The 25731-nt window shown below is 36.2% G+C and overlaps 1 protein-coding gene across 2 annotated transcripts in view; it reads left to right on the top strand.

Annotated features, from left to right (window-relative positions):
• The first annotated feature begins 11829 nt into the window (after positions 1 to 11829).
• Positions 11830 to 25731, top strand: part of PPP1R13B (protein phosphatase 1 regulatory subunit 13B) — a 54029-nt gene continuing 40127 nt past the window's right edge. For both annotated transcript variants that reach the window (XM_086612787.1, XM_086612786.1), the window contains exons 1-2: positions 11830 to 11955; positions 21480 to 21627. In XM_086612787.1, coding sequence (XP_086468913.1) covers positions 11830 to 11955; positions 21480 to 21627 — 274 coding nt within the window. The remainder of the gene's footprint in view (positions 11956 to 21479; positions 21628 to 25731) is intronic.

Raw genomic sequence — 25731 nt, 5'->3', positions numbered from 1 at the left:
GTGATCTATCTTGTTATGTGATGGATTCCTTGAATTCATATTCATAGAAGCTTTTTTCCTCCCTGATCCTATTTTCTTTCTTATTTGTCTTTTTTTTTTTTTTTAGACCTGACAAAGCATATAATTGCAAGAGAAGAGACTTTAATACTGCTAGACTTGAACTTTTGTAACAAGGGGGTATCACTACAGTTTTGTGTCAACAAATTAAAATGAAATGTTATCAAACTTTTCTAGTTTCTTATGATTTGCATTTATCAGATTTGAAGTGATGGAGGCCATTTTTGGATCAGTAACTTTTTTACGTTCAGTACAACCATTTTTAAGAACGAATTCATACCTTAAGCATAGGAAATGGAATGATCTGTATTCCTCTTTTCCTGTGTTTTGATGGTGGTGATTTTTTTTTTTTTTACCACTTGGGGAATAGTTACTCCTGAGATGTTCATATCAGTTACAATTTCTTTCGTGACCAGGACACCTCCTTCTCTGTTCTTTAACATCCTTTCCATATAAGTTCATATTGGTTATTTGACTTTGTTTTTGAAAAATGTAAAAATAACTGTAGTCTTGGTCCTGAACACAGTTGAGCCTTAAGAAGTAATAATGATATGGACTGCACTTTTCTCACCCATTGTTTTTTGCTTTGCTGACAAGGCACATCCATCATAAACTCTTTCATTGCCTGCAGGCCATAAGGGCTGTATGTATGATGAGCTTATGATGCTACACTGAATATCACTTCTACTAAGGAACTCACTGAAAGAATTGCTCTAAGTATGCCTTGAATATAGTGATTTTTTTTTTTCACTGAAAAAAACCCCTATTGCGTTCTTAGAATAGAATGTGTAAACCCAGAACTTTCTAACAGGGAAATCTTTTGGGTTAAATCAGCTGCAGTTGTATTTTGTTTGGAGAGATATTGTGGATATAGCTCCTCTTTCATCCACAGAATCTGTAACCTGTTTGGAGAAGCCTAATTATCTTTTTGTTTGTTTGTTTTTCTTTTATTCTCCCTCAGTAGGGTGTTTTTGATGGGACTTTAGATTTTGTTTTGGGGAGAGTGTTGGAAATTTTTCCTTAAAGAATGCAATTAATACTTTTTCTTCTTGGATGGAAATTTCAGAATTGCCTCTGCTGACAAATATTAGCCATATTCTTTGGACACTAGGCTGCAGATAAGAAAAAGCCACTTAAAAGGAGCACTCTTTTCCTACTTGAGGAGAAACACAGTGGAAGAAGGAACTGCTACATTTGAGAATTTAACACTTCCTAATTTTTACTTAAATTTTGGGTATCATTCTTTTACAGCATATGTGAGGTAGCATGTCATGTGAAAAGCACAGATATATGTGGAGTCTTTACACCATGAATAAAGTGGTAGGAGAGGTGATGGGGGATGCTCTGTAAGAAACTGTGATGGACTGAATCTCCTGGGAGGAATTGTTAGTGTTGCGGGTTCCCCGAGCACCTGTTGCTGCAGAGCTTTTCTGGCTTTGCCTCTAACTTAATTGGGAGAAATGAATATCAGTGAGGTTGCAGCCAGCATTCACATTTTTGAATGCATCTAGGAGGAACCTTGTGGGACTTTGTGCGAGGCTTAGAGTCAAAGACTAACAGTCTAGACTATTTTTATGTGTAGGATCGGGTTTTTGTGTTCTTTCAACAGAAGTAAAGAGTGAACAGTTTGGAGAGTGTTTAGTGATTTCTTTTTTATGTCTAGTTAATTTTGAGTGACACCACAACTCTTCTCCAGAGATGACCGTGACTGATGCATATTTTATGTTAGATTAGACAATACACGAGTGGGTCTCAAGTATTACAGTGTACGTTAATATATTCTTAATTGCTACGTATGTTCCTGACCTATGAAGACAGGTAACATGACTGATAAAACACAAACCAAAGATGGATATCTGCAGTAGTTAGTTTTGAATTAAGCTATCTTCCAGGTGAATTAAGAAAACGGGGTTTTTGTTGGTTTTTTTTGTTTGGTTTGGTTTAGTTTTTTCCAATGAACATGCACTTGTCATATATTCTGTCTAAAACCTTTCCCAAAAAGTCTGAAGTGGGCATTGCTTATTCCTAATTTTAAACCAAAATATTTTCAAATCAGTGTACGCTGTTCTCTTCCCTTAGGAAGGTCACTACTGATATAATTCTACATTGTAAAAATCTGAAGGAGGATGTGTCACTTTAATACACTTACATTAATATTAGGAATTTTTAGTGATGTTGAGATAAAATATCTTGCAATTAATTTAGAGCTGTATAGTTATCAGCAATACTGATGTCATCCTTGTTTGCTGAATAAATCTGAACTGACTGTAGAGAATAATTTGCAAGTTTATCAACCATTATTAATGAAGTTATTTATTGCAACAAAGCTTAAAGGCCAATTCATGTTTTTTGGATCGTGTCACTGTTTTTTTTAAGATGATAGAACATGGCCTATTCTGTAGTGAAAACAAGTTCATCAGCTTTACCATCTCAATGAAAAGTACTATTCATAGGTGACTCTGTTAATAGGATATTTAAATATATTTAATAGATACATGTGGATTCTAATGAAACATTTGAGAAAATTTAGAGGGAAAGGATACTCTGTTAATTTATCTTCTTAGGTTAATGTAGATGAGATTGTTGCCCACTGCAGACTTTAGAGAGAATAGATAGTCATTTGACAACAAGATGCCATTCCACCGGATCGAGCTGTAGTCGCCTAACAAATTAAAGTTTGATGTGTGATATGGACCTTCTTACTATATTATAAGAAAACATTCCAGCTTATTATTTTATTTGTATTAATACATCATACAGCTGCGGAGCAGGCCCCATTATGCTAAGCGTTGTCCATACGTAGAATAAGGATAGTGCCTTTTTGAAGAATTTTCAGTCTGATGCTAAGTATTAAAATCAAAGCTTGCATTTATTCTCTTTTTAAACATTTGGGAGTTTTTATATGTAATGGTTTTGCCCTTAAAAGCTGGAGGGAGCTTCAGAAATAAAAAATAATTGTTGAGAATGGAGGTTTGAAGAGGCAAACAAATTATTGCCTAATTAGGGGGGGAAAGAAGGTGTCTTGCTCTCTCTCCATCATGACTCACTCTTAGATTTTACAAGTCTTACGTGTTTGTCTGAATTAAAAGCTTAGTATTACCATACATTAATTACTAGCACAGGATAGCTCGAAATCCTTCTGCTCTAACTGAGTATGCTAGTCTGGGATGTAGATTTGTTCTTGGGCTTGCGTCAGGCTGCAGCAAAGTGAGATTTATTTTTTTTCTGAAATTGGAAAATGATAGTATTAGTTGATCTAAAATATCTTTAAAGTCTTTCTTCACATCTTTTGTGAACAGCTTTTCCATCAGTCTTCAATCCTGTGTCTCACTGATAAGATTTTTCAGTAAATTGTGTTATAAAATAGTGATTTTAACACTTCAAGTTGGTACGTTTTTCTGGTAGTTTGGAAATCTGTCATTAGAATCAATTAATCTCAGAAGTATTTAATAATCTCTAATGTATTAAGCAATATATCCGTGGAGTGTACTCAATGTTTTGAGCTTCTGAAAGCAATTTTTTTATGACAGACAATAATAGAATTATATTGTGCAATAACAGGCACCATCCTTCAGAAGTAGATCTGTGTGTCAAAAGCAACAAGGCTACCAGGAGGACAAAGTGTAAATCCCATAGTAATTCAAGGGACAAGGAGGAACATGAGCTGCTTAGTGAAGTAAAAGAGCTGTTTTGAACACCCCTTTTCAGTCACTTTTCCTAGATTTTGAGTCACTCTCTTCGTTTTCTTACGTCGTGCTTAGAAGCAAGTACGCATCATCTTGCGTGTGTCGGAGAGCGCAGGGTTATCGTTTCAGTGCAGTAGGATGTTGGAGCAACTGAATTCCTTTCAGGGCTGAGGTTTCACAGTAGGGATGAGCTGCCTTAACCATTTCCTGTGGCGGGTGGAAGAGGCTGTTTCCTCTTTGCTGCTCATTCCCACTGTTTGCTTTGAACGGGCTGCACTGCTTGTCTCGGTAAACTGATCCAGGTTGCTAAAAACGTGGAAACTAGTTGTATCCAAAGAATGCCGAAGAGATACATGTGCACACACATATATGCATGCATATTTTGCCAGGCTAGTGCATTGAATCAGCTTACATTGTGATTGTGTTGTATTGTCTGTGTTGGTATAGGTGGGAGCAGACCACTTGACTGAGATTGATAATGGAGAAAGACATAGGAAAGTGCAATCTCTCTCTTTCAGTGTAGTTTATTGTGGAGCTGTATCCCAGGCAACATGTTTTGAATTTTGTTCTCTGGCTATTTAGTGGATGAGTAAAACAGTGAAATGGAGCTAAAGACCTCTGCAGTGCAGTAACATTGTTACTTCAGAAAAAAGTTACGGTTTCACCAGTTTTCACGTCTTCATTGGGTATCCAGTATCACTTTAGGTTTTTCCTGAAACAGGAGAAAGTAAGGGATAGTAGTTTTTTGGTAAAGTATGTGGTCTTTGAGGAAATCTTGAGAAACAAACAAAGTTGGAACCAGAAAAAGGGAAAACCAGTAAAACTTAGGTGGCAGTTGCTGCTCTGCTGTCATTCCCCACCCCCCCCCTACTTTGCAGTATTGCATTCCTTGTGATTTCTGCCCGTTATTTCCGTATCCTCTAAGATTCATAGTGTAATTTAGCCTAGTTCTTCAGTAGTGGAAGCACAATTAAGATTTTTTAGTTTCCAATTCATTGCTTTGCTTAGCAGCAGAATTCTATTTATGTGTGAGGAGACTGTAGCTATAAAACTATTTTATTTAAGGAATTCCAACTTCAGCAGGAAGCAATCTAATACAGATTTGTATATGTTGCAGACACTGTATTTAACCTGTATATCTTTATGTCTACTAGTTTGACAAAAGGATTTCAGCTTTCACATGACTGAGCTATCGTTTATAAAGTAAGAATGGGGGAAACTGAGGTTTCAGTTTTGTCTGGGTGAAATTGATGTAACAGCAGGGGCTGCTCCAGTCCTGCCTCCCTGCTGCCCCCTCTCTTGTATTGGCTCTGGTATTTATCTCATTATGTGCTGAGCTGTTCCAGTGTGTGAACTCAGCAGGAAGTTGTTTGCTTTTTTTTTTTTTTTCCCCTCCTTCTTTTTCCTCTCCCCTCCAGGATACTTTTCTGCCAGCTGAGCGCACTGAAACCAATTCAGTGCAGGGTCAGATAAGCACAGGAAAGAGCGCAAGAAAGGGCAGAAATGCATAGATTGCAGGAAGGATGTAACCAGTTTTATCAGTTTAGGTTGTTCAGATTTTTTCAGCCTGTAACAACTCCATGGTGGTGAATGAATATAATGAGATGTATCTAGATGATTTTGGTATGTAATCCATGTCCCAAGTGGCAAAGACGACTAACTTCCCTGCTCTCTGAAACAAGAAAACAGCAGTCCCCAAGGTCTCTGCCAGGCTGATCTAGGAGAATTTCTACAATCCCAGATCCCATGGGCTGATCCCATGCACATAAGCAGAGTGTGTTGGCTGGCATCTGAATTAATTCTGTGTTCTGTCCTCCTGGGAGCCACTTTTGACAATTCTAAACCAGCAAACATTGCTCTCCTGAAAACCACAATGTATCTGTCCAGACCTACTAAGATGAATAGCTGAGAATTGTTGAGAGTTATAGTATTAGACGAAAAAAGCATTAGACAGGTCTGCGTTATTAGTGTGTGGAGAAAAGTATTACCTGCATTGGTCTCTGATGTTTAAAGGGAAATAAATAGCATGGTTTGAGACTAGCAAAGTTTGCCATAGCCATTAATACAGGCTTACCTGCAAATAAATATTTTTTTTTAATTTCTCAAAGAAGCCTTAGTTTAGAATAACAGGTATAGTTTAAGTTGAGGAGACGTACTTTGAATGCATGTTTGCATGAGAAAATACTTTTCTAATCCTGTATCCTAATGCAATTTGTCTAATTTATGATTCAAGACAGTGCAGCACCTGTTGGCATTCTTACTTCTGTTCTGAAGGTGATGCTTTCAGCATACTTACAGTACTTTCAACATAGTTCAACCTCTTTTTCTCTACCTCCTCCTCCCCCAATCCTTACCACTTTAAAAAAACACAGGCTTCAGAAAGTGCATCTGCCTGTCTTGTAAAATCTTAACCAGTGTGTTGGTCAAAATCTGACCTGAATCTGTCCCATCTAGCCAAAGATAGGGATTTTCAAATTACTTAAAGACATTTTATGACAAGGTTTTGAATTTATAAATGTTACTAATCTCTCAATCACTTCCTTTGAAAAGATGGAGAACGAGAGGATCTCGTTTGTACATTATTATGGTATAGTTGATGTCTGTAAAGTTGTTGGCAGGCTGTTAGCATTTTCATAGAATCATAGAATGGTTCGGGTTGGAAGGGACCTCAAAGATCATCTAGTTCCAACCCCCCTGCCATGGGCAGGGAAACCCTCCACTACACCAGGTTGCCCAAAGCCTCATACAGCCTGGCCTTGACCACTTCCAGGGATGAGGAAGAGAAGAATGAGAAGGATGCGATAGCCTGAACATACACTGTGTGATGACGTGTGCAGCATAGGAAACGAGTATCTCTAATAAGTTTAAACAGTTCAGCTAGTGATTACTTGCCTGAAACTGTAAGTTACCCACTGGCAGCTTAGTTAACTTATTTTTTGGGCATCTGAGAAAGTACTAGCATCTATGAACTGACAGCCATTTCTTAGAAATCTTACAAGATAATTTTTATAGTACCTAGATATGTTAGATACTTAGCTTAGTGAAATATATACTTAGCAATAGTCAAACAGGGTTCTTAGTGTTGAAGTTGTGATTCAGATACATCGACAGAGAAGTAGTTAGATTTTCCTGCTGTGTATTTAAAAACATTAAGTTCTCAGAATTGAAATTTTGGATAATTCTGCAGGCTAATGAATGGGTTAATTACTATTCAGACTCCAGACAGACTGTATATACACTTTGGGAGATTACTGAATCCTTGAAACTGTGTTTTATAAAAATAAACTGTGAAACTCATCTATGTATGCAGCTTCATCTCTGCATGCAGCTCTGAATGTCTCAGCAAGCCTGATGCTTAATTTCCTTACGTACTGCTTTATTGTTCCAAGTTATCTAAATTTCAGAAAATTTTAGATGCAAGTCTGAATCATGTACTTCTAGTAGTGGAAAAAAAGATCTATAATGGTTGACCTCCTTTAGACTTCTAAATCACGTCAGGATCAATGACATTATTTTAAAGCCATATCACATGAATTGGTGTCTCTTCTAGCCCATGTCACTTGGAAATCTGTTCAGTCCTTTTTCTGAAGAGCTTCTTGGTGTACTAACAGTGCAGTGTGTTTACCCTTTTATTGTCATTTATCACCACTTCAGCAAGAGCTTGTTGGATATGGGAATATGCTATAAAAATCAAAGCTTTACATTGAAACAAATCAGTTTCAAGTCTGTTGCTTGCAATGCACGCTGCCCCCGCTCAGCCCCCAAATTCCTGACTGCAGCACTTTATTTTTATTCTTTTTTTTTTTTTCAGATGGTAGAGAGCAGTAGTATTTGTTTTTGTTGCACTGATAGGAGGTAAAGTGGTGAAGGAGATTTAACTCAGTTGAAACTGAATTATAAACTGCTCTGTTTACTCCAGTGTGATTTTTTTGCAGTCCAACTCGAATACTTACATTGGAATAATTTATGTATCAACTACTGTGCTTTTGCTCATTTTTAGCTGACCATAAAGAACTTTTGATTATGATTATTTTTCACATTTACCAACCTTTAGACTACTTTGATATCCTTCTTATAGTGGATTTTTCGTGTTTATGGTACAAAATTGTAATCTGAAAAACACTTCAAGGAGCACAAAAGACAAACTAAATCAGTGGATTTACTATACAGTGTTTCTAATACGGTATTTTTGTGTTTCTGGGTGTTTTTTAACATTCAACCTGACATATCTTTGTTATTTGAGTCTTCAGCACATTACTGGGTTACCCCTATTTAGTGCTGCTCCCTTCCCCAAGTCACGTGAAGCCTCAAATGCTGCTCAGTTCACGCTCTGAGTTCGGAAGGACTGAGGAGCCTTGGCCCGAAATGACAAGTGAGCTTGATCTGGAGCGTGTATGTTCTTGCCGATATCTTTTCAGAAATGGGAAAAAGCTTTTGGTCAGCTTTTCCTTATTATCTCACAAATGAGATAGAAATGTTTTAAGCAGCGAGGTTCTTCCAGTACTTTGGGATGAGAGTGTTCTCACTGTGTCTGAATTTGTTTATAAACCTTTTGTCTTCCTTCCCCCACCTGAAGTGGGGACCAAACTCATTGTTATTCTCCTTGTTCTGTCAAGTACTGCAGTTTTCTGAAGAGAAAAGATGTCTTCAAATATGAGAAAGAACACAAAAATGTGAATGTCATCATGTAGATAGGTATGTTTTTATCTATTGGTGCCTGTAGTCATACTGGAATAAACAGTGCAATATGCTGGGGACTTAGGGACACTACTGTGTTTTTAACATCATTTGTAGAGCAGTTGCTAAAATCCCTTCCATACACCCCAGCCCCATACCCACCCCCTGGAGAAAAGCATGCTAAGCACAATTTCTGTTTTGAATTTATGCGTTTGACATGTTTAAATCAAATTCTTTCATTTTTCTTTTCTTTAACCTTTGATTGGAAAAAGGAAACATGTTCACTGCAAATCATACTCTGCAGAGGTTACTGAGCGTACAGTTGTTATAGTGTAGTAGAACATAACTTTTTTTACCTCGGTAAAATAGATTTGAGAAATACATAAACTTAGTTGTCAGTTTACCTAAGTGGAAATGATAAGTAAACCTCTTTTCAGACAGTGCCTGTCTCATTAAGTATTATTAATTTACAATGACCTGTGAAAATTTTGATGCATTTTTCTTGGGATTGTGGGGGTTTTTTTGGTTTATTTTTACTTTCATGGTATGATCCATGGATTTTTGATGGATCTTACTGGAGAAACTGAAAGAGAATATATAGAAAGCAAACAAGCTGTTTTTTTAAAAAAATCTTTACCTTATGTGCAAATTAGAATAAATTAATTTTCATATGGAAGTAATATTGAAGTGTCTATTTAGATTAATTTTCCAGAAATGTGGACAAGCTTACCTTAGAGGTCCTGTGTGCAATTGTGCACATTTGAAGTTAAGCATATTCAAAATAAATAAATTGTATATTTGCATATTAAACATTTACAATATAGCTTATACAGCAGGAGGAAAGAAGTGAAAATATTGAGAGGGTAGGATAGGGTGGCAAAGTGGAACAAAAGTTATTAAAACAAATAAGCCTGGATTTAAAGTTAGTGATACTCTGCATGCAGTGTTACATTTTAGTCTTTCTGAATCCTCGCTTTTATTTATACTTGTCCATTACTTCTTTGTGTATTCTTAGTTGCTCACATCCACCAATTTTAAACTATAGCTTTATGTTAAGTAATTTTCCATTTTGTGTAGATATTTAATGTAAATTTGTGTACATTTTAGGGAATTATACTTTCAGTTTTACTTTATATTCTTTTTCCTACGTCATTCTGTGTGGTTTTCAGAGGTCATGAGTGTCTTCATGTGGAAATGCTTTAGTAGGATCATAGACTGCATTTACTTTCTTACTGAGTGATTTACATTATCTGCTGATATATAGGTTTGCTGAATAGGAGCTTTGTGACACAGAGCAAGTCCTCTTGGATCTTGCATGGTTTTTCCATTTAATATAGGATCATAACTTGTGTCTATGAAATACTGCATGTACCTCACCTCCTTCATTAGAACATTCAAAACCCCTTTACGTTTTTGGGAGGAAAATCTCCTTATTTCCTTAATTTAGGATTTTGAGGCTGATAATACATTAAGCAACCAGAGGCTGCGGTATCCTTGTCTCTCTTCATGTATCCTAGATTTACATTTACCTGCCTAACAGTTACAAATCAGTCAGCCAAATAACTGCACTGGATCAGATACTCAATATGGAGACGATACTACGGACTATATGAGAGAGAGTAAGGGGCTACACTGTGCTTGTAATATTTTTATTATTTCTCTGATTTAACAAACTACACACCGGTGTTTTCAGTTATTTTAGAAGGGAGAATGACAGGATAAAAGGGAAGTTCAGTGACACGTGTTTATTTTAGTCCATATTCTTTCTTTGAGAGAAGTTACCCAATAGGGATGGAAGGCTTTAGTTTTGGACCCTCCCATATACTCCTGGTCTGCATGTGTATGTTGTGCCTTTCTACGGCAAGTAAGGCTTTTGTAAGTTTTGGGAATTTGCTTAGAAGAATTCAGCCGGTAGCCACAGTTGGAAGAGTGGCACAATGTGTGTTAATATAGGCCCAGCTTTTCCTCTCAAATGTTTATTCATGTGATATAGTTTGTTTTTGTGGCAGGTAAAGATACAATCTGGTTTTGGAGAACAACCAGATTAGATTTTTCCATCCTTCCAAAAGCAAAACAACCCTTCCCTTTTAAGAAATATCCTCCGGTTTCTCATTTATTTAAAATGTTCTCAGTTGCTAATGGGTTAATTTTTTTAAGTTGCAGCATTTTATAAGTCTGAAATGGTTCTACCAATTATATTCTCAATAAACCTCCCAACATGATACATGTTTGCTGAGGAGAAAGAAATAGTGCATGGGATCTGAATGTTTTGTTACCGACAAAACACGCTGAGGGAGGACAGTACTATTTCTGTATGTTGAAGCAGGATAAATACAGTATCTTACTAGCTTCTTCTTCTCTGCTGCTGCTTGTAGGCAAGAGTAACATGACAATTTCGTGGCTCACAAATGAAGCAGAGAACTTATTATATTTCCCTTCCTGCAGTTAACATGTAAGGTGCTACTCAGAAAACGTAGCTCATAGCTCTGTTTTAAGAGAGATGGATTGTTCAGGTTCTGTTGATCTTTCATAAAATGGGTTGGATTTTTGTGTTTTGTTTTGCTTTTTTTTTTTCACCCCCTTGGGTCACTTGCTCACTCTTTCTCTCCGTTTTCTCTATTAAGGGAATGTATCAAGCTGGAGAATGTTTTGCTCCAGCAATGTTGGTGCCATCTCTCTGTCTGTTCCCCACTCTGGATCTTGTGTAGTGTTGACAGGAATGATGATAAACATTCGCTGTCCCTTGACATGAAGAGGCAATCAGAAACATAGTTTACTGTTTTATATTCTCTGCTGCTTGAATTACGTCCAGCAAGAAGACAGACTTTGCCAGGAATGGAGTGGTGCTTGAACTATAGTATTTTTAGGCATAAATACATGGTGGATTTGTTGGTGGTGGTCTTTTTGGTTTTAAGCTGGTTGGTCTTTTTAGAACATTTTCCGGATTTAAGAAAAGGTTTCATGGAAATGGCTTTTCGATAATTGCTCTTGGAACTTTTATGCTCATGTCATTGCCCCCTTCAACAGAAAAATCACTTCTGTCTCTTTTGAGACAGTTGGAGCCTTATATGTAAATTTATTTAAGATGAATACTTACTGTTTGTCATTATTATAATAGCAAACAAAGATTACTATTGCACAATGAGAGCATAGCAGAACTCCCTACTGCAACCTTGCCTAATTAGGTGAAACTTGATCTAGCCTATCTTGTTCCTGTCACAACTGTGGCCTGTCTTATTTCTTTAGAACATCTTATCACTGCTCGTCATTGCTGCCTGAACTCATGTGCCAGTAGACCAAAAATACTTCATTTAAGTAGTTTTTCACTGTAGTTGTTGCACAGAAACTGTTCTTAGGTTTTAGCTCTACACAATATTTTTTATATTTACTGCTATTTACAACTTTCCACATGAAGAATATTTTAAGGATGGTTCTTCAGAATATTATAAAAACATCAAAAGAGAAATCTTGGCTGCCAGAAAAGACTGGATTTAACTCTAAAAACTGGACAAAGGACAAAATTATAAAAAAGAAGGTAGGATTACATTGCTTTTTGTTTATTTGCTGTAAAAATAAGCATTTGGGGATTTCTTATTGTAAAACCGAACAGTGTATCCTTATAAGAGCTTGAGGTGTGTATATGTGGGATTTTGACTTGAAGATCAGAGATTATTGCCTTCGGTGGTTTTCTTCTGTATATGAAATAGCTGAAATTTTTAATTTTACCTTGTATAAGTTGATTTTTTAAAATTATTATTATTTATTGGTTTTGATTCAGCCAAAGTGACAATCTGAAAGTAGAGACCAAACAGCTTTTAATTTTTAAGTCTGCCATTTAAAAACTAAAGAAATGCACTGGAAAGAGTTATTTTCTATTATGTACAATTTCCACTCTGATGGAAGGAAAACTGCGGACTGCCTGTTGAATCCCAAAGGATGTATTCACTTTTCACTTGTGTTTTTGCCAAGCCAGATAACATTAGATCTACCACTGAATGGTTGGTATTCCCTGAAAGCAATACACTAAACAATCAGTATTTGTTAATACTTTCCGCTTAGTGGGAAAAAGCTGTGGCAGTCCCTTCTTTTGCTCTATGGAAAATAAAAGAGTAGTGCTGATTCCAGCTGCAACATCACATATGGGTGCGTGTCTGTAGATTTCATAGAAGTTGTTCCTTGTTTGTGAAATGAAAAGGTGATGTTCGGTGCTGCAGATCACTTTTATTGACAAAAAACATGACGTCTTTAGTAAAAATAGTATGTTGGTTGTTCTTGTTTTGTGGTTTTGCTTTTTTGATGGTTTTGTTGTGTTTTATTTTGTTGAAAAGTTGTAAATTAAAAGATACAAATGTCTGTCTTTGTATGCTATACTTTTTTGATGAGATTATTTTCAATGCAGTAGGTAGGTCAGGCTTTTCTGGAATTCAGTGGATTTTGGATGACTTTGCTGTAGCGATTGACAAGGTCGAACATAAGACTGTAGAAACATCAGCACCTCCCTTTCCTTAGCCTTGGCCAAAATATTTTTAACAATTTGAGAACACTTAGTTCTGTAACACAGATTCTGCGGGACACTTTTGTTGCATGTGGATTTTGAAAATTAAATTGTCTTTCAGGAAAATTAGCCCAAAACCTCATGCTTAACTCTGCTCTTCAGTTTTGCCTTGTGTTGTCAGAATGAGCTTTCTTTCAAAGTAAGTTACAGTACTGCTAATCCCAATATGCAAAACCCTTGAATAGGATTTCTCCCCATATCCCTCACCCAATAAAAGTAAAATACTCCATTTTTTGTCTTTCTTATCTGTCATCTGGTTCTTGAGTCTTCGGAGGGGTGTTCTGTTTTGTAGGGTTTGGGGTTTTAGGGGGTTTTGTGCATGTGGTGTACCTTTTTTTTTTTTGTTTGGGTTTGTGTGTGGGTTTTTTTGGTTTGTTTTTGGTTTGGATTTTTTTGGTTTTTTTTTTAATTCCTTTTGGTGAATACAACTTTCTCCTGACTGGAAAGCTGAGATTCTTACGTAATAAAACAGTCTCTGAAGCTGAGTCATCTTGGATTCATTTAGTTTTGTTTTTAGTTTATTGCCAGTTCACCTGAGTTTACCACAAATTTTACAGCACTACAATTGTGTTGTCCTTCAGCAACATGTCTTCTGTAATGATTTGGAAAGTAAAATATTTAATAGTATTTTTTAACATTATTCATATCTCATCAGCTGATGAAATGAAATGGGCAGTTAATGTTTTAGGACTGTTGTTTCAAGCTTGTTATGCATTTGATATATGACGTGCTGGTTACCTTGGCAGATGTGAAAGACTGAGACCTCTGAACATCAGCACTACGTTGTGATTGTGATCTCGTATGATGAGATGCGGTTGTAGTGCCTCCTTTCCCTGGGGGCTGTAGGGCCACACCTGACCCTGTACTGGGGGTTCTCCCCTTAAACTCTGAAACATTTGGTTTGGAGGACCCTGGGTTCGAGATACAAAGAACAATAGAAATGTGGATATCATATTTATGTTTTCAAAACAGAGCTGTTAGAGTTTATGGACAAATGGACTTCAGTAAAGATGACTGCACCAATTTAGCTATTGTTTTGATCTGGAGTCTTGCTGTCTCCTGAACTTCTGACTTTTCCTGCCTATTACTAGTGTTCCATCCATTTGCAAATGGCAGAGACTGCTGCGGTTTTCTAAAAAGAGTTTGGCAAGTCTCCATTGTTTAAGGAATTCTCAGATTAATAGGCCGAAACAACTACTAAAATATTTAGTTATAGCAGGGATATTGCTAGTTTTTTTAATAGATTAGCAATTTAATTTTTTTTTTATTTAATAATCAGAACAAAATTGTTCCTGCTGTGTTTATTATTTTTTCAAGGTGCTTTAGATACATGTAATTGAAATTAGGCAGGCAGTACTAGATGAGGTTTGCCATTTTAGGATTCACAGACAAAAAGTATTCTAAAAGATAAAAAAAGAGTATCCTTAACAAAACCAGCAAGTGTCAGAAAAACTCTGGGACTTCTTCAGAGCTGCTTAATTTGAAGGTCAGTCTTCTGTTCTTGGTTGACAGACTGCAAAGACTCTTTTGCAATAGTCCTATAACAAATCAGAGAATACTGATTTGCAAGATGAGAATTCTTACTTTTATATGTTGAGTTGTTGTGAACCTTGTAAATGGTCAGGAAATCTAGCATCAACTGATTAAAGCAGAGAGTCTTTAAAGAAGAGTCTCCAACTTCTGCCTTTTAATAAGAGCTGTGTATATCATAAAAGATAGCATATGGTCCACAGTCGTTGAAACAGTGGAACAAAACAAAATTTCAAAGCCTTGTTCTGGGAAGAATAAAAATCTCTCCATTTGTGATGTATGTTGCCTAACGGCGTACCTGGAATTATCCCTGCGTTCTGAAGTCTCTTACATGGTAACTAGTGTCTTGACAGTCCTTTGGTAGAATTATTTGCGTCAAGGAGCAACAACAAGATCTCTTGCTGTTTCTCCAGATGTAGCAATTTAGGAATCAAGCCAACAGATTATACGACGCAGGGATGTTGAACTCATTCTGTAACAAGTGCCAAATTACATTTTCCACTAGAAAACATCACAAGAGGCATGTTTTATAGATTTCTCTAACTTCAGGCTGTGTTGCTTTAGCTAATGATGTTAAATATTGCACTTGGACAGATTTCCTTTTAAATTAATGATTTTATTTGTAATGCAACCTCTTTTTTCTTTTAACTTGTCCCTTTTCAGCTATACCCATTTTTCCCTTCTGTAGCCACAAGTTTACTTCTCGTCTTTTAAATTACTTTATCCAAATCTCAGTTTCTGCTTGCTTTTAACAGAACCATCTGAATCTAAAAGAAGGCATTCCAGTGTTGTGACAAACAACAAACAGCTTCTGTAGAGATGATGTCCAGAGAGCTGGCAGTGGTTTAGCACCATGGGTTGACTGTAACTTCTAATATAAAAAGTATAGTCTAAAATCTGGTATAAGATTATAATGTCTAAATGATGGTGGCACTCTTCTGTCTTGTGCCGGTGCTAGAAACTTAACATTTGTTAGGCCGGTTGTTTTTTTAGCCCAGTTCATATCTTGCTCCTCACAGCCTGTAGAACACCCAGGCAAGTCTGTGGGTTGCTTGTGTTGTTTACTCAAGTGAACATTTAGTTGCTATTGTTTTCATTAGGTATTGTTTTTCCAGAGCTCTGGAAGTCTTTCAGTTAACTACTGCAATACCTTTCATTTAATAATCTGTGGATCTGTCTTTTTTAGTTGAATGTATTTAAATATGTGATGATAGTTGCTCTTTCCTTCCTGTAGCAAAATTGTTGGTTTATTTCTGCACCCTACAAAAAGCCTGCCTCTGAAAGAATGAGAGGCTTCAAATTCCAGATTTACAATCAATGCTGTAGCTTTTTTATCTTTCAGTAACAAAAAGCAAGGAAGGCTCGTAAGCAAATAAATATCAAGTAGGTGTAGGTTTTTGAAATAGCCTGAGTGCTGTTGAACACCTGCTCTCACATATGAAAGCTCATTTACTGAAGAGGGCAAAGGCAACAGTCCTGAAAGTCCTGAGAGGAAATGTCTGTGGTTTCTGTCCGTTCTTCAAGCTGTTGCATACATGTAGGACTTAAAAAAATGTAGGAAAATCTTGTTTAAGGATTTCTTTTAATGCTATGCTTCCACATTTCTATAAGAGGAATTAAATAGTTGGATTTTTTTTTAATTATTTTTGTGCTCTAGCAAGAGAATTAATTTTATACCCCATCACTAAGTGTATTGGTACACCTGTTGTCTGACAAGACTTTTTTTTCTCCTGGTTATGTTTTCTGTAGTCAGGTTGTCTTGTGCACAGCCTGATGAAGGTGGATCTCAAGGTGGATAATTATTTTTTTTTTCATTTCAGCAATTGCAAAATGGCAAGTTAATGGAACTAGCATATGAGCTCATGCAAAAAATGCTTTTGCGAGATAAGTATAGTTGAAGTACATTTAAGCAACATGAAATCTTCAGATTTGATCAAAATTGCAAATGTTATTCAAGAATAATATTAGCTTGTTTGTATTTTTGAGTAACCTTATAAATGCTTGAGTTTATCAGTATGGTTTTAATGTTTGTTAGTAGCCCGTAGCTGAATGCTATACATTTTTAGTGTCTAAGCCCTGCTCCAAATTTTGTTAATTCTTTTGCAGGCCATATGGAAGCAGTTGGCTTCAAATTTGAAAGCGTAGTAGGAAACATGCTATGGGTTTCACAAGTCTGTATTTTGGCAGGAAACTTTACTTATTTTTGTATTCTTTGCAAACTGAAGTTTGTTGGTTGCACTACCTTTGTGAATTTTACTCATACAGTCAAAAGGCATCACTGGACTTTAAATTTTGGCTGAACTAAAAGTTTGTACAGCTTGAATGTGAGGAGGATATGCGAAGATGTGTTCAGAAATATGGAAATTGAGCATAGTTATTTCTCACCCCATCACAGTAAAGGGGAAAAGATGTTAAATGAAAGAAATCTCCTAATGAAAAACACAGTAATCAATAATTAATTTGCTGTATATCTTGATGCTCTTATTTGAAATGAGTCTCATAAACATATTGCAAGAAATGCTTCAACAGATCTATTTTTTAAAATAACAACTTCGTTCTGAAGATAAATAATAATTGGAACAAAGCATGCTGGTAAATAACTTGTTTATTAGATGGACCTTAAATGTTTCCTTTTAATAGAAAGAAGTGAAACGGTTTAATCTTGTTACTGTTTTTCTGGGGTTTGCATGTAATAATCAACATCACAGATTTATTTGGGATTTGTTTGTTCTGAAAACTCAACAGTATAAAGAAATGCTTATGACTTGGGTCAAAAATGTATCTTTAGATGGCTTTAATTAAAACAGTTTTGCGGTTGTAATTTCATAGTCTGGTTTCTCTTAAAATGTAATGCTTAAAGCGTCACCTAATTAAGTCTATAATCTTAAAAAGGGACAGTATTTGCAGTATGAACAAAGTTAAAATTCTGCTTTAGTGCTTGAAATATGCAATTAGAATTTCTACAGCTGTAGCTGATGCAAGATTTATGTAATGGCATGAATTCCAGGCAAACAAACTTGCATGAGATAATTGATAAATTGTAACTTTTTTTCTCTGACCATTCTACACGCAGAGTTGTGCATTTTAGTATGTCTCATAGAATCATAGAATCATGGGATGATTTTTCACCTCTACACATTTTGCTTGCATCTCATTGTGTAATTTTTCTAGTAACTGAAAACCCCAGTCATGATCAAAGTTCATATTTGGTTGGTGGGGCTTTGATATTTCAGTAAGATACGGTTTTGGACATTTCAATTAAAACTCTATTGTAGTAGCACCTTAAACGTAGCAAGCTTCTGGGACTCCCAAGTCAGTAAAATCAAGGATGAAAGTTATTAAAACTTCTTGGGATATGTTGAGGTCTCCACTGTGCAAGAGAGATTTGCTTTGAAGAAATCTTGTCTTTGCTGGTTGTTCTCGTCTCAGAGTTGTAGGCACCACTAAGCACTCTGAAATCCCAAAGCACAAGGTCATGAATGGATTTTTTGAAACTCTTTAATGTAGGAAAATGCATGATGAAAAGATAATGCCTTCCAATTCCTGTGAAACAAAAGGAATGAAGTTGGCATTTCGATCAGAAATGTGTTTTGTACTTTCTGCATGTCGGCCTTTTAATAACAAAGATTTCATATATTTGAAATGTGTGATGACTCTTCTGCTGGAAGAGGAGTTTTTTGTTTTTTGTTGTTTCTTACCTTTACATAATGAAATTTCTAGGTTTGTTTGTTTGTGTTTTTTAAAAAAAGGCAAAGGGAAAATCTAATAAGACTAAACAGCAGTGTGTGAATTTAACCATATTAGATACTCAGTATATTCTTAACTCACAGTCATATGCTTGATTATTCTGAAGTTTGCAGACATGAACTTAACACAAAAAGATCTATTATCTGCTATACCTTTAATATTAAGTAGGCATTCCGATACCTAGATTTCAGTAATGAGAGCAATGGATAGCACAAAAGGAAAAAATTCATGGTTTTCATTTTCTTGGGATGTGTGGTTTTATTCTTAACCTTTAGTTCGCTGCTTGAAAGATCTTCTAATCTTTCATAGATGTGATTTTTCTAAATTATTTTGTTGTTGTGGACATAAAATAGGTTATATGCAGGAAAAGTAATGATCATCTGATCCGTTTTTGCCAGGAACCTTAGTTTTGAGTGGAAACATGGAGTTTAGTTAAAAAACAGTTATATGTGAAGTAAAAAAAACAGATGAGTAATTTCCCATCTTCATCCTCAGAACTCTCTGTTTCTGTTTTTCTAGTTGAATGTATGACTATTACTATAAGAAAATAATCTTGGATTATTTTAAAATTCTAATGTTTCAGCATGTCCTGAAATAGTACTTGTCTGATTGCTTTATGATAGCTTGAATAATTCAATTTTTTGTAAGTAGGGTATCAGGAGATACGTACTTAGATAGACTGTGTTATCGTATTTACAATATGATTGTATCAGCTGTCCGAGTTACTAAATTAGCTGGGGCATAATGCAGTGGAGGTGTGGGTGTGCAGTTTATTTCTTCTCAAGCACCAGTGTTTCAGGTCTTGGTAGCATAAGATAATAGTTCAGTAAGATGTATTTCTTGTCTCTGTGAAAATTATTGTTAAAGAGGATCTAATTAATGTTTACCGTTCTTTTTAATTTGGAAATTAGCTGAAAATCAAAAAAGTCTTTTTTTTTTTTTTCAGTGCAGTTGTAGAAAAATGGTAAGGAAAAGACTTCATTCAGCAGCTGGAGTTTTCTAGGCTATTTCTTAACTAAGAAATTCCACACGAGATATTTATTCTGTAAAAGATTCTGCCGCCACTGGATATTGAGTCTATGACTGAATATTCTACGGGTGAAAAAGAACATGATGAGCTGTTGGTGGTGGGTGGTTACAGGTACTTTTGTGATTATCTGTTGCTGCATCCTACAGCTTCCTCCTGGTTTGTCCTGTAGCTTCGACTGTAGCTTTCTTTTATGTTGCTGTTGGAGAAACTCAGGACTGAAGTCTAATATATTTACAGCCCCGGATGACTGCTTCTTGTGTTGAAATGTAGTTACTTGAAAACTTCAGGATACAGCGTACGAACTTGGCAGGCTGAGGGAGAGTAGAAACATGGACTAAAATAGCCTGGAGGACTGACGAGGAGACTGAGAGCTTGAAGCCTGAGCTTTCTTGGAATTCGTCCTGTGCCTACTTCTAAAGTAGATAGACAACTCTTGCTCGGTATCCAGCTGTTATTGATGCAAATCTCCAGTTTGGTACTTGTGTATGTCCCACAGATAAAAGTATTATGGATGTTTTTAAGAATTGCCTATGCAAATCGAAGCACAACTGTGTTTCAAGTGTAGAGTGCTCATTTAATGAAGAGGCTTTAAATAATTAGGTTTAATTTTTGTGATTCAATATGTGATACGACATTTTCTTTACCAGAAAGATCCATCTTTCTTTCCTGAAGTCATATTCTTTAGGGACTTCTATTATTATGATATCTTTGTCTTTGAAACATCATGTTATCTCTGTTCTGTCCCCATGAGTTTACAGAACAGTATTCTGACTACAGATGGGAAATTAAGGTGCAGAGAGAATGTTTAAAAGTATCTGTCTAATTTTAAGCAGGAGCTTAGGGTCAGGTATCTTTCAGAGGATTTAGTGTAATGTAGGAATACTCTGAATACAACCTTTATTGGTCCTCAACCAGTCTCACTCCGGAAAAAATGAATCACTTTAGCATCATTGTATTAGGACTTTGTTTCTTGGTAGAATGTTTTCTGTCTTTTCCTTCTTACCAGCCCCTCAACTGTTAACTATATGCTTCCAGCTTTTGCAGTAAATCACATGAGGGTCTACTGAACAAATCCATTGGGAATACCGCATAAAGTGGAGGCCTGTAATAGGGGGAATGTAGCAAATGAACGTATTATTAATGATCATACCATAATACGTGTGCACCAAAGGGGTGAGGTGGGTTAAGTTAATGCGCAGAGTTTTGAGGTTTTGAGTGTTTAACTTTGCAGCAAGTAACACCTGCTAACCTGGAGAGGGATGGGAGTATCTCTGGATATGTGTATTTGTGCACACATTTATTTAAGGTGGAGCAAGGAATTTGAACAGAACTTTACACAGACCCGGATTAGTAGTAGCTCTTGGTACTAGGCTTTTTCCTTTATAGATTTCATCCCGCTTTTTCTTCTAATTTCCTTGATGTCATCTTTAATGTTGTTAAGGAGGGGAGTGGAACAAAAGCTGTTTTCTGTCTTGTGACTGTCTTCTAACCAGAATAGCTGAGAGCAGTTACTGGAGGAAAAGTGGCCTTTTGATGTAACTTCCTTTGAGTGAAGACAGCATGCTCAGTACCGCTGCAGGAAGGTAGCCTGTACCATCTGATCAACACAGCGAGCTCAGGGGTGGGCTGAAAGTAGTACAGAAAGAACTGACTTTTTAGAGGTTTTTAGCTCTAGCAAGCGTACTAGGCAACTGCATGCAATCCCTTGAAAAATGTGACTTTTTGTTTAAAAAAAACCCAAACCTCTGAAGCTTACGATTTAATCAAAGGCTTACAATTCAACCAAATATAACTGCATCTTCAGACAAATTTCAAAAATGACATCCATCATGCAAGGGCTGAAGCTTCAGGTTACTTTGCCAAAGTATGTATTTATTTGCAACATTTAAATGCTACGATTTCAGGCATCTAACATAGCCAAAATTTGTTCCTTCCCTCCCAGCCTTATTTTGAGACAGAACTAAACCATTTCAACTAAAGCTTTTAAAAACATTGTTAGTTCAATGCACTGTCAAAAAAAATCAACTAAAAGGACTAAAGCTTTGGCAAAGTTACAAGAAACTGAAAACTACTTCGATGGATTGTTGTAACCAACCATAAGCATACATTTCCATTTATAGGGAGATTATAAATCTTACCCATAATCTTATTCTTTTTTAAAAAAAAATATTCTGCTACTTTTCTGTTTTTCTTTCAGATGATATTAACTGTCTTTCTGAGCAATAATGAACAGATTCTGACAGAAGTTCCAATTACACCAGAAACCACCTGTCGCGATGTAGTAGAGTTCTGCAAAGAGCCTGGAGAAGGAAGCTGCCATCTGGCTGAAGTATGGCGTGGAAATGGTAAGTAAGATGTTCAGTGGAGATTCATTTAAATATATGTACCAATTATAAAAAAGGTAAGACCGACTTTTCTAATATTAATGATTTCAAATTGTATTTTGTGGGTTTTTTTTTCTAGCAAACTGTGATGCAAAGTGTGGTAATTCAATATCTGTAGAGATCAATGGAATTCTTGACTTTTTTTTCTTCTCTTTTTCCTCAGCATGGAGTATTTGATAAAATTCCTGTGTAAGATATGTTAGTGTTCTGTATTTCAGCTTTTCAATTACATAAGTGAAGTATTCAGTATCCTCATCTTAAAGAAAAAAACAATGGGGGGGTATTTTCACTTCTAGGAGTTGTTTATTTCAAATATGTGTGCAGCCTATATAGGATGGATGGTATTTAAATGACAATACGGAATCTCAGTGATCTTTTCTTACAGTCAGTGGGTGCAGATCACCACCTGCATTGTTTCCAATCCTATTTCTTCACTATTAGGCATGTGAATACAACGTGAAGTTTAAGAATGAGTGTAGATTTTTTCCTTCTGTATCATGAATAGCAGATGTTGTGCAGACAGAATTGTGCCAGAATTGGACTTAGTATCTCCAGCATCTTCATGCATGAACATTTTCTTCCAAAGATTTGACAGCTTCCCTTGGGGCAGGTCGCAGTGCCCGTATCATAGTAGTGTTGCAATTGTTATTTCGCAGAATAATGGGGTAGGCAGTTCTTTTCAGGAGTGTATCAAAACACACCGATTATGGAGTCTGTTTCTAGACAGATTCTGGGAATTGCATGTACTACAAGCCTCCAGGTTATAGTATATCACTATATGAATGTGAGTAGAATTGGTGGATGGGTGAGGATAATAGGCAGGTTCTTATCTCTCAGTTACTAAAGTCACCCTTGTTTAAGCTGTTTATGTCATCTGTTTTGTATAAAGACTGGTGAGGTTGTAACTTGATACCGAATTCTTAAGTTTTGCGTGGAGAGGTTTTATTTTTTTCAGGGACTTTTGTCAAACAGTCCAAACAGGCGTTATTCAGATGCTTTGGAGCTTTTAAGTATTGGCAGTCTAGAATATTTTCCTCTTAGGGAAACTCTTCTTCCTCTTTTCTAAACTGTTCTAAGACTTTGTAAAGGAAAAAGGTGCCTCAAGAAGTCCTTTGCTAACTGGATGGCAACTCAGAGTTTAGGCAAGAGTGAGCAAGAGAGAGGTTAAACGTGCAGTTCTAGAAACTCAGTTCATGCTTAGTTAGAAAACTGTCTTTAAGGATAAAAGTTATGGGAGGGTTAAAACTTTTTCTCATTGGAAGTTTGGATTATGGGGAGTCTTACGATGCCGAGTGCATCACATAAGTTTCTAAAATGGGTCTGCAGACTGTGTTTAACAGCACTCAAGTATCTCTAATATTTTCCAATCACTTGTCTGTAAAAGTGTAACATCTATGATATTATTTGTTCTGCTGCTTTCACAATATTTTGAGGATATACTTAAAAAATGTAGAGAATGTTGTCAACTAGCTTCAAAGCATGACTGGAAACTGGAAAAGTGATCTGCATCATGTTTCTGGAACACTTACACCTTGCAACTGTGGCAAGTGCAAGCGTATGTTTTCTATAATAACGTCTAAGATGGAGAAAATATTTCATCTGTGGATGTAATACATTATTTCTCAGTGTGTTACATATCTGGAGCTGAAACTTTCTATAAAGTAGGGAATAAAACTTATTTAGGCAGTTGTGATGGAGAGGCTATGACTAAATTTTGGATATCTACCCTGTGTATTATGTATCTCTGGTGCCATTATAGTCAACGGAGATCTGGATATTACCATGAATAGAACACAGAGATCGCTGATTTCAGCTAGTTGTTATCGATTTGATACCGCTCAGTTTTCTGAGGTAGACATCTACATATAGACACCTAAGTGTAGGAGCAGAGTCCTGCCCAAAGCTTCTACCTGTTGAATGAGTCTTGTCAAACTTTTCAAAATGTGCTTCTGGCTCCAAGTTTCTTTTAAAACTCGCATGAAGGTGCTTTCACAAATCTAGCTTCACTTGCTACATACCCGGGGTGATAACTGTGTGGATCTATTCCATCGAAGTGTGGAACAGAACAGAACAGAGAGAATGAAAGAAAAAAGGAAACATTCACGTATGTTTCTGGATCTCTCAAACAGACCTGCACTGTCTGCAAAAAGATGTCCTGCACACTGCTGTTAATGACAGGAGTTTCAGCACAAGCGTTTAGTTTGTTGTTATTAAATGTAGGATACTGTTACAAAATCTGTATGTTGATGGCCTCAACATCTTGCCCCAAAGTCTAGGGTACATAAATTTCTCAGTGAAACAACACGATTTTTTAATTATTTTTTTTTTTAACAGGGCATAAATATGGTCTTTTTTCCTTCAGCTGTTCCTAAGAACTAAATTGAACTCTTTCCCTGAAGTTTTTAAAAATAATTTTGCCTTGAGTAGAAATCTAATGTAGAAAATGAGAGCTGAAACAGTTAAATGCAACAGTTAAAACAACAAACAGCTTAAACTATGGTTCTGAGTGGGAAGTGTGAAACAATTTGCAATGAAACTGTGGCATGTTGTGCCAGTGGAAGAGTATTTTTCTCTTTCCTATTTCACTGCCTGTGACAGCTCAGCCTTATCCTCAAGAGAAGCCTACAAATATTCTTTCAGAGCACATTTTGGAAAGTAAAATTCAGAACAAAGGTTAATACAGAAAATCATAAGTTGAATAAACACACTAGGTTTTGTCACATGCTGTAAGTGGTCTGTTTTCTTGGTAGTGTCTCTCCATGTTGCTCAGGTGACAAATTGCAGCTCTCCTGTAAGAGAGAGCTGTCATACCTGTCCTCTTGTGAATATGCTGAACTCCTCTGTTCTACAAGTAGCCACAGCATCTTTTAGGTAGCCCAATTGAATAACACGTCTGCTCAAATTCAAAGCAATGGAGCTTCTAGATTGTAGTTTTATTATCAGGTACAAAAAACAGTTTGTGTGCCCAAAAGCTTGTCTGTTTCCTAAACTGTATTGATCTAACAAAATAATCTTTTCTAATAATCTTCCTCTTCCGAATGTGTATGTACAAATAAATGAGAAATACTTCATTTCATTTTTAGAGGGTAGCAAAGGTAGGCCATTTGTATTCCAGAAAAATGTTACTAAAATCCGTGCAACTTTGGCTCCAAAAATTATGTAAGATTTCTAGAGTTCAGAGGAGGATTACAGTAGCTCAGCTGTTGGAAAACATATTTGTTTATTTATTACATTAGCTTTTCTGTTTGCTTTTGTGTGGCAAAGAAATGGTTGAGGAGCTTCCCAAGAGTTGTAAAACGGTTTAGATATTGTCTGTGTATCAGAGTTAAGAAACTGGTTGGGGGATTGGACTAGATGATTCTTTGAGGTCCCTTCCAATCCCTAACATTCTGTGATTCTTCTCAGAGCTGCATGGCATAAGCATTTGGTTTATTTGCCTTTGATTTTTGATATCATTGTTTCCCCTTCTTTTCCAGTTTCTTGAGATGAGTAATAGTTGAAAAAGTCAATAGCATTCATGCCTGATACATCAGTACGTTTTGTAGCACGTTGTGCTTTGTCAGTTTGAAGCTTCCTCTTTTTGCACGGATTTCTCATGCTATAAGAAAAGAAAAAACCCCACAGAATATTCTTCCTCATTCCCCAGCTATTGCAAATAGCAATTGGTAAGGAGGCTGAGACAGGTGTGATGCCAGGAACTTGTAGTATGTTTCAAGAGAGAATGGATTTCAACCTTTAAATCCACCCAGTACTCAATTACTCACTTCGTTTACATCTGAAATGGCCTTCAGCAATTGGTATTAATTAATTTCCCTGAATTTAGTTGTAACATAGAGGCAAGTGACTGTGAAAGAAATAGTTGTTTACTACAAGTGTACTTCTCCAAACCTGAGGGGAGGAAGTGAACTCCCCTACTATGGAGATAGCCCATTATTTTCTATTATGGTTTCAGGTATAGCAGGCATGAACGTGTTTATTACAAACTGCAGGATGCTTGTTATCAGGATAAAACAGATTCTGAAGTCTGAAACTTATTTTGTTTTAAATAGTGGATATATAGTTCAA

Source organism: Tauraco erythrolophus, chromosome 6, assembly GCF_009769465.1.
Source record: "Tauraco erythrolophus isolate bTauEry1 chromosome 6, bTauEry1.pri, whole genome shotgun sequence".
Classification (NCBI taxonomy): domain Eukaryota; kingdom Metazoa; phylum Chordata; class Aves; order Musophagiformes; family Musophagidae; genus Tauraco; species Tauraco erythrolophus.
The sequence above is the reverse complement of the archived record's forward strand: the minus strand, read 5'-3'. Positions and strand labels throughout refer to the sequence as shown.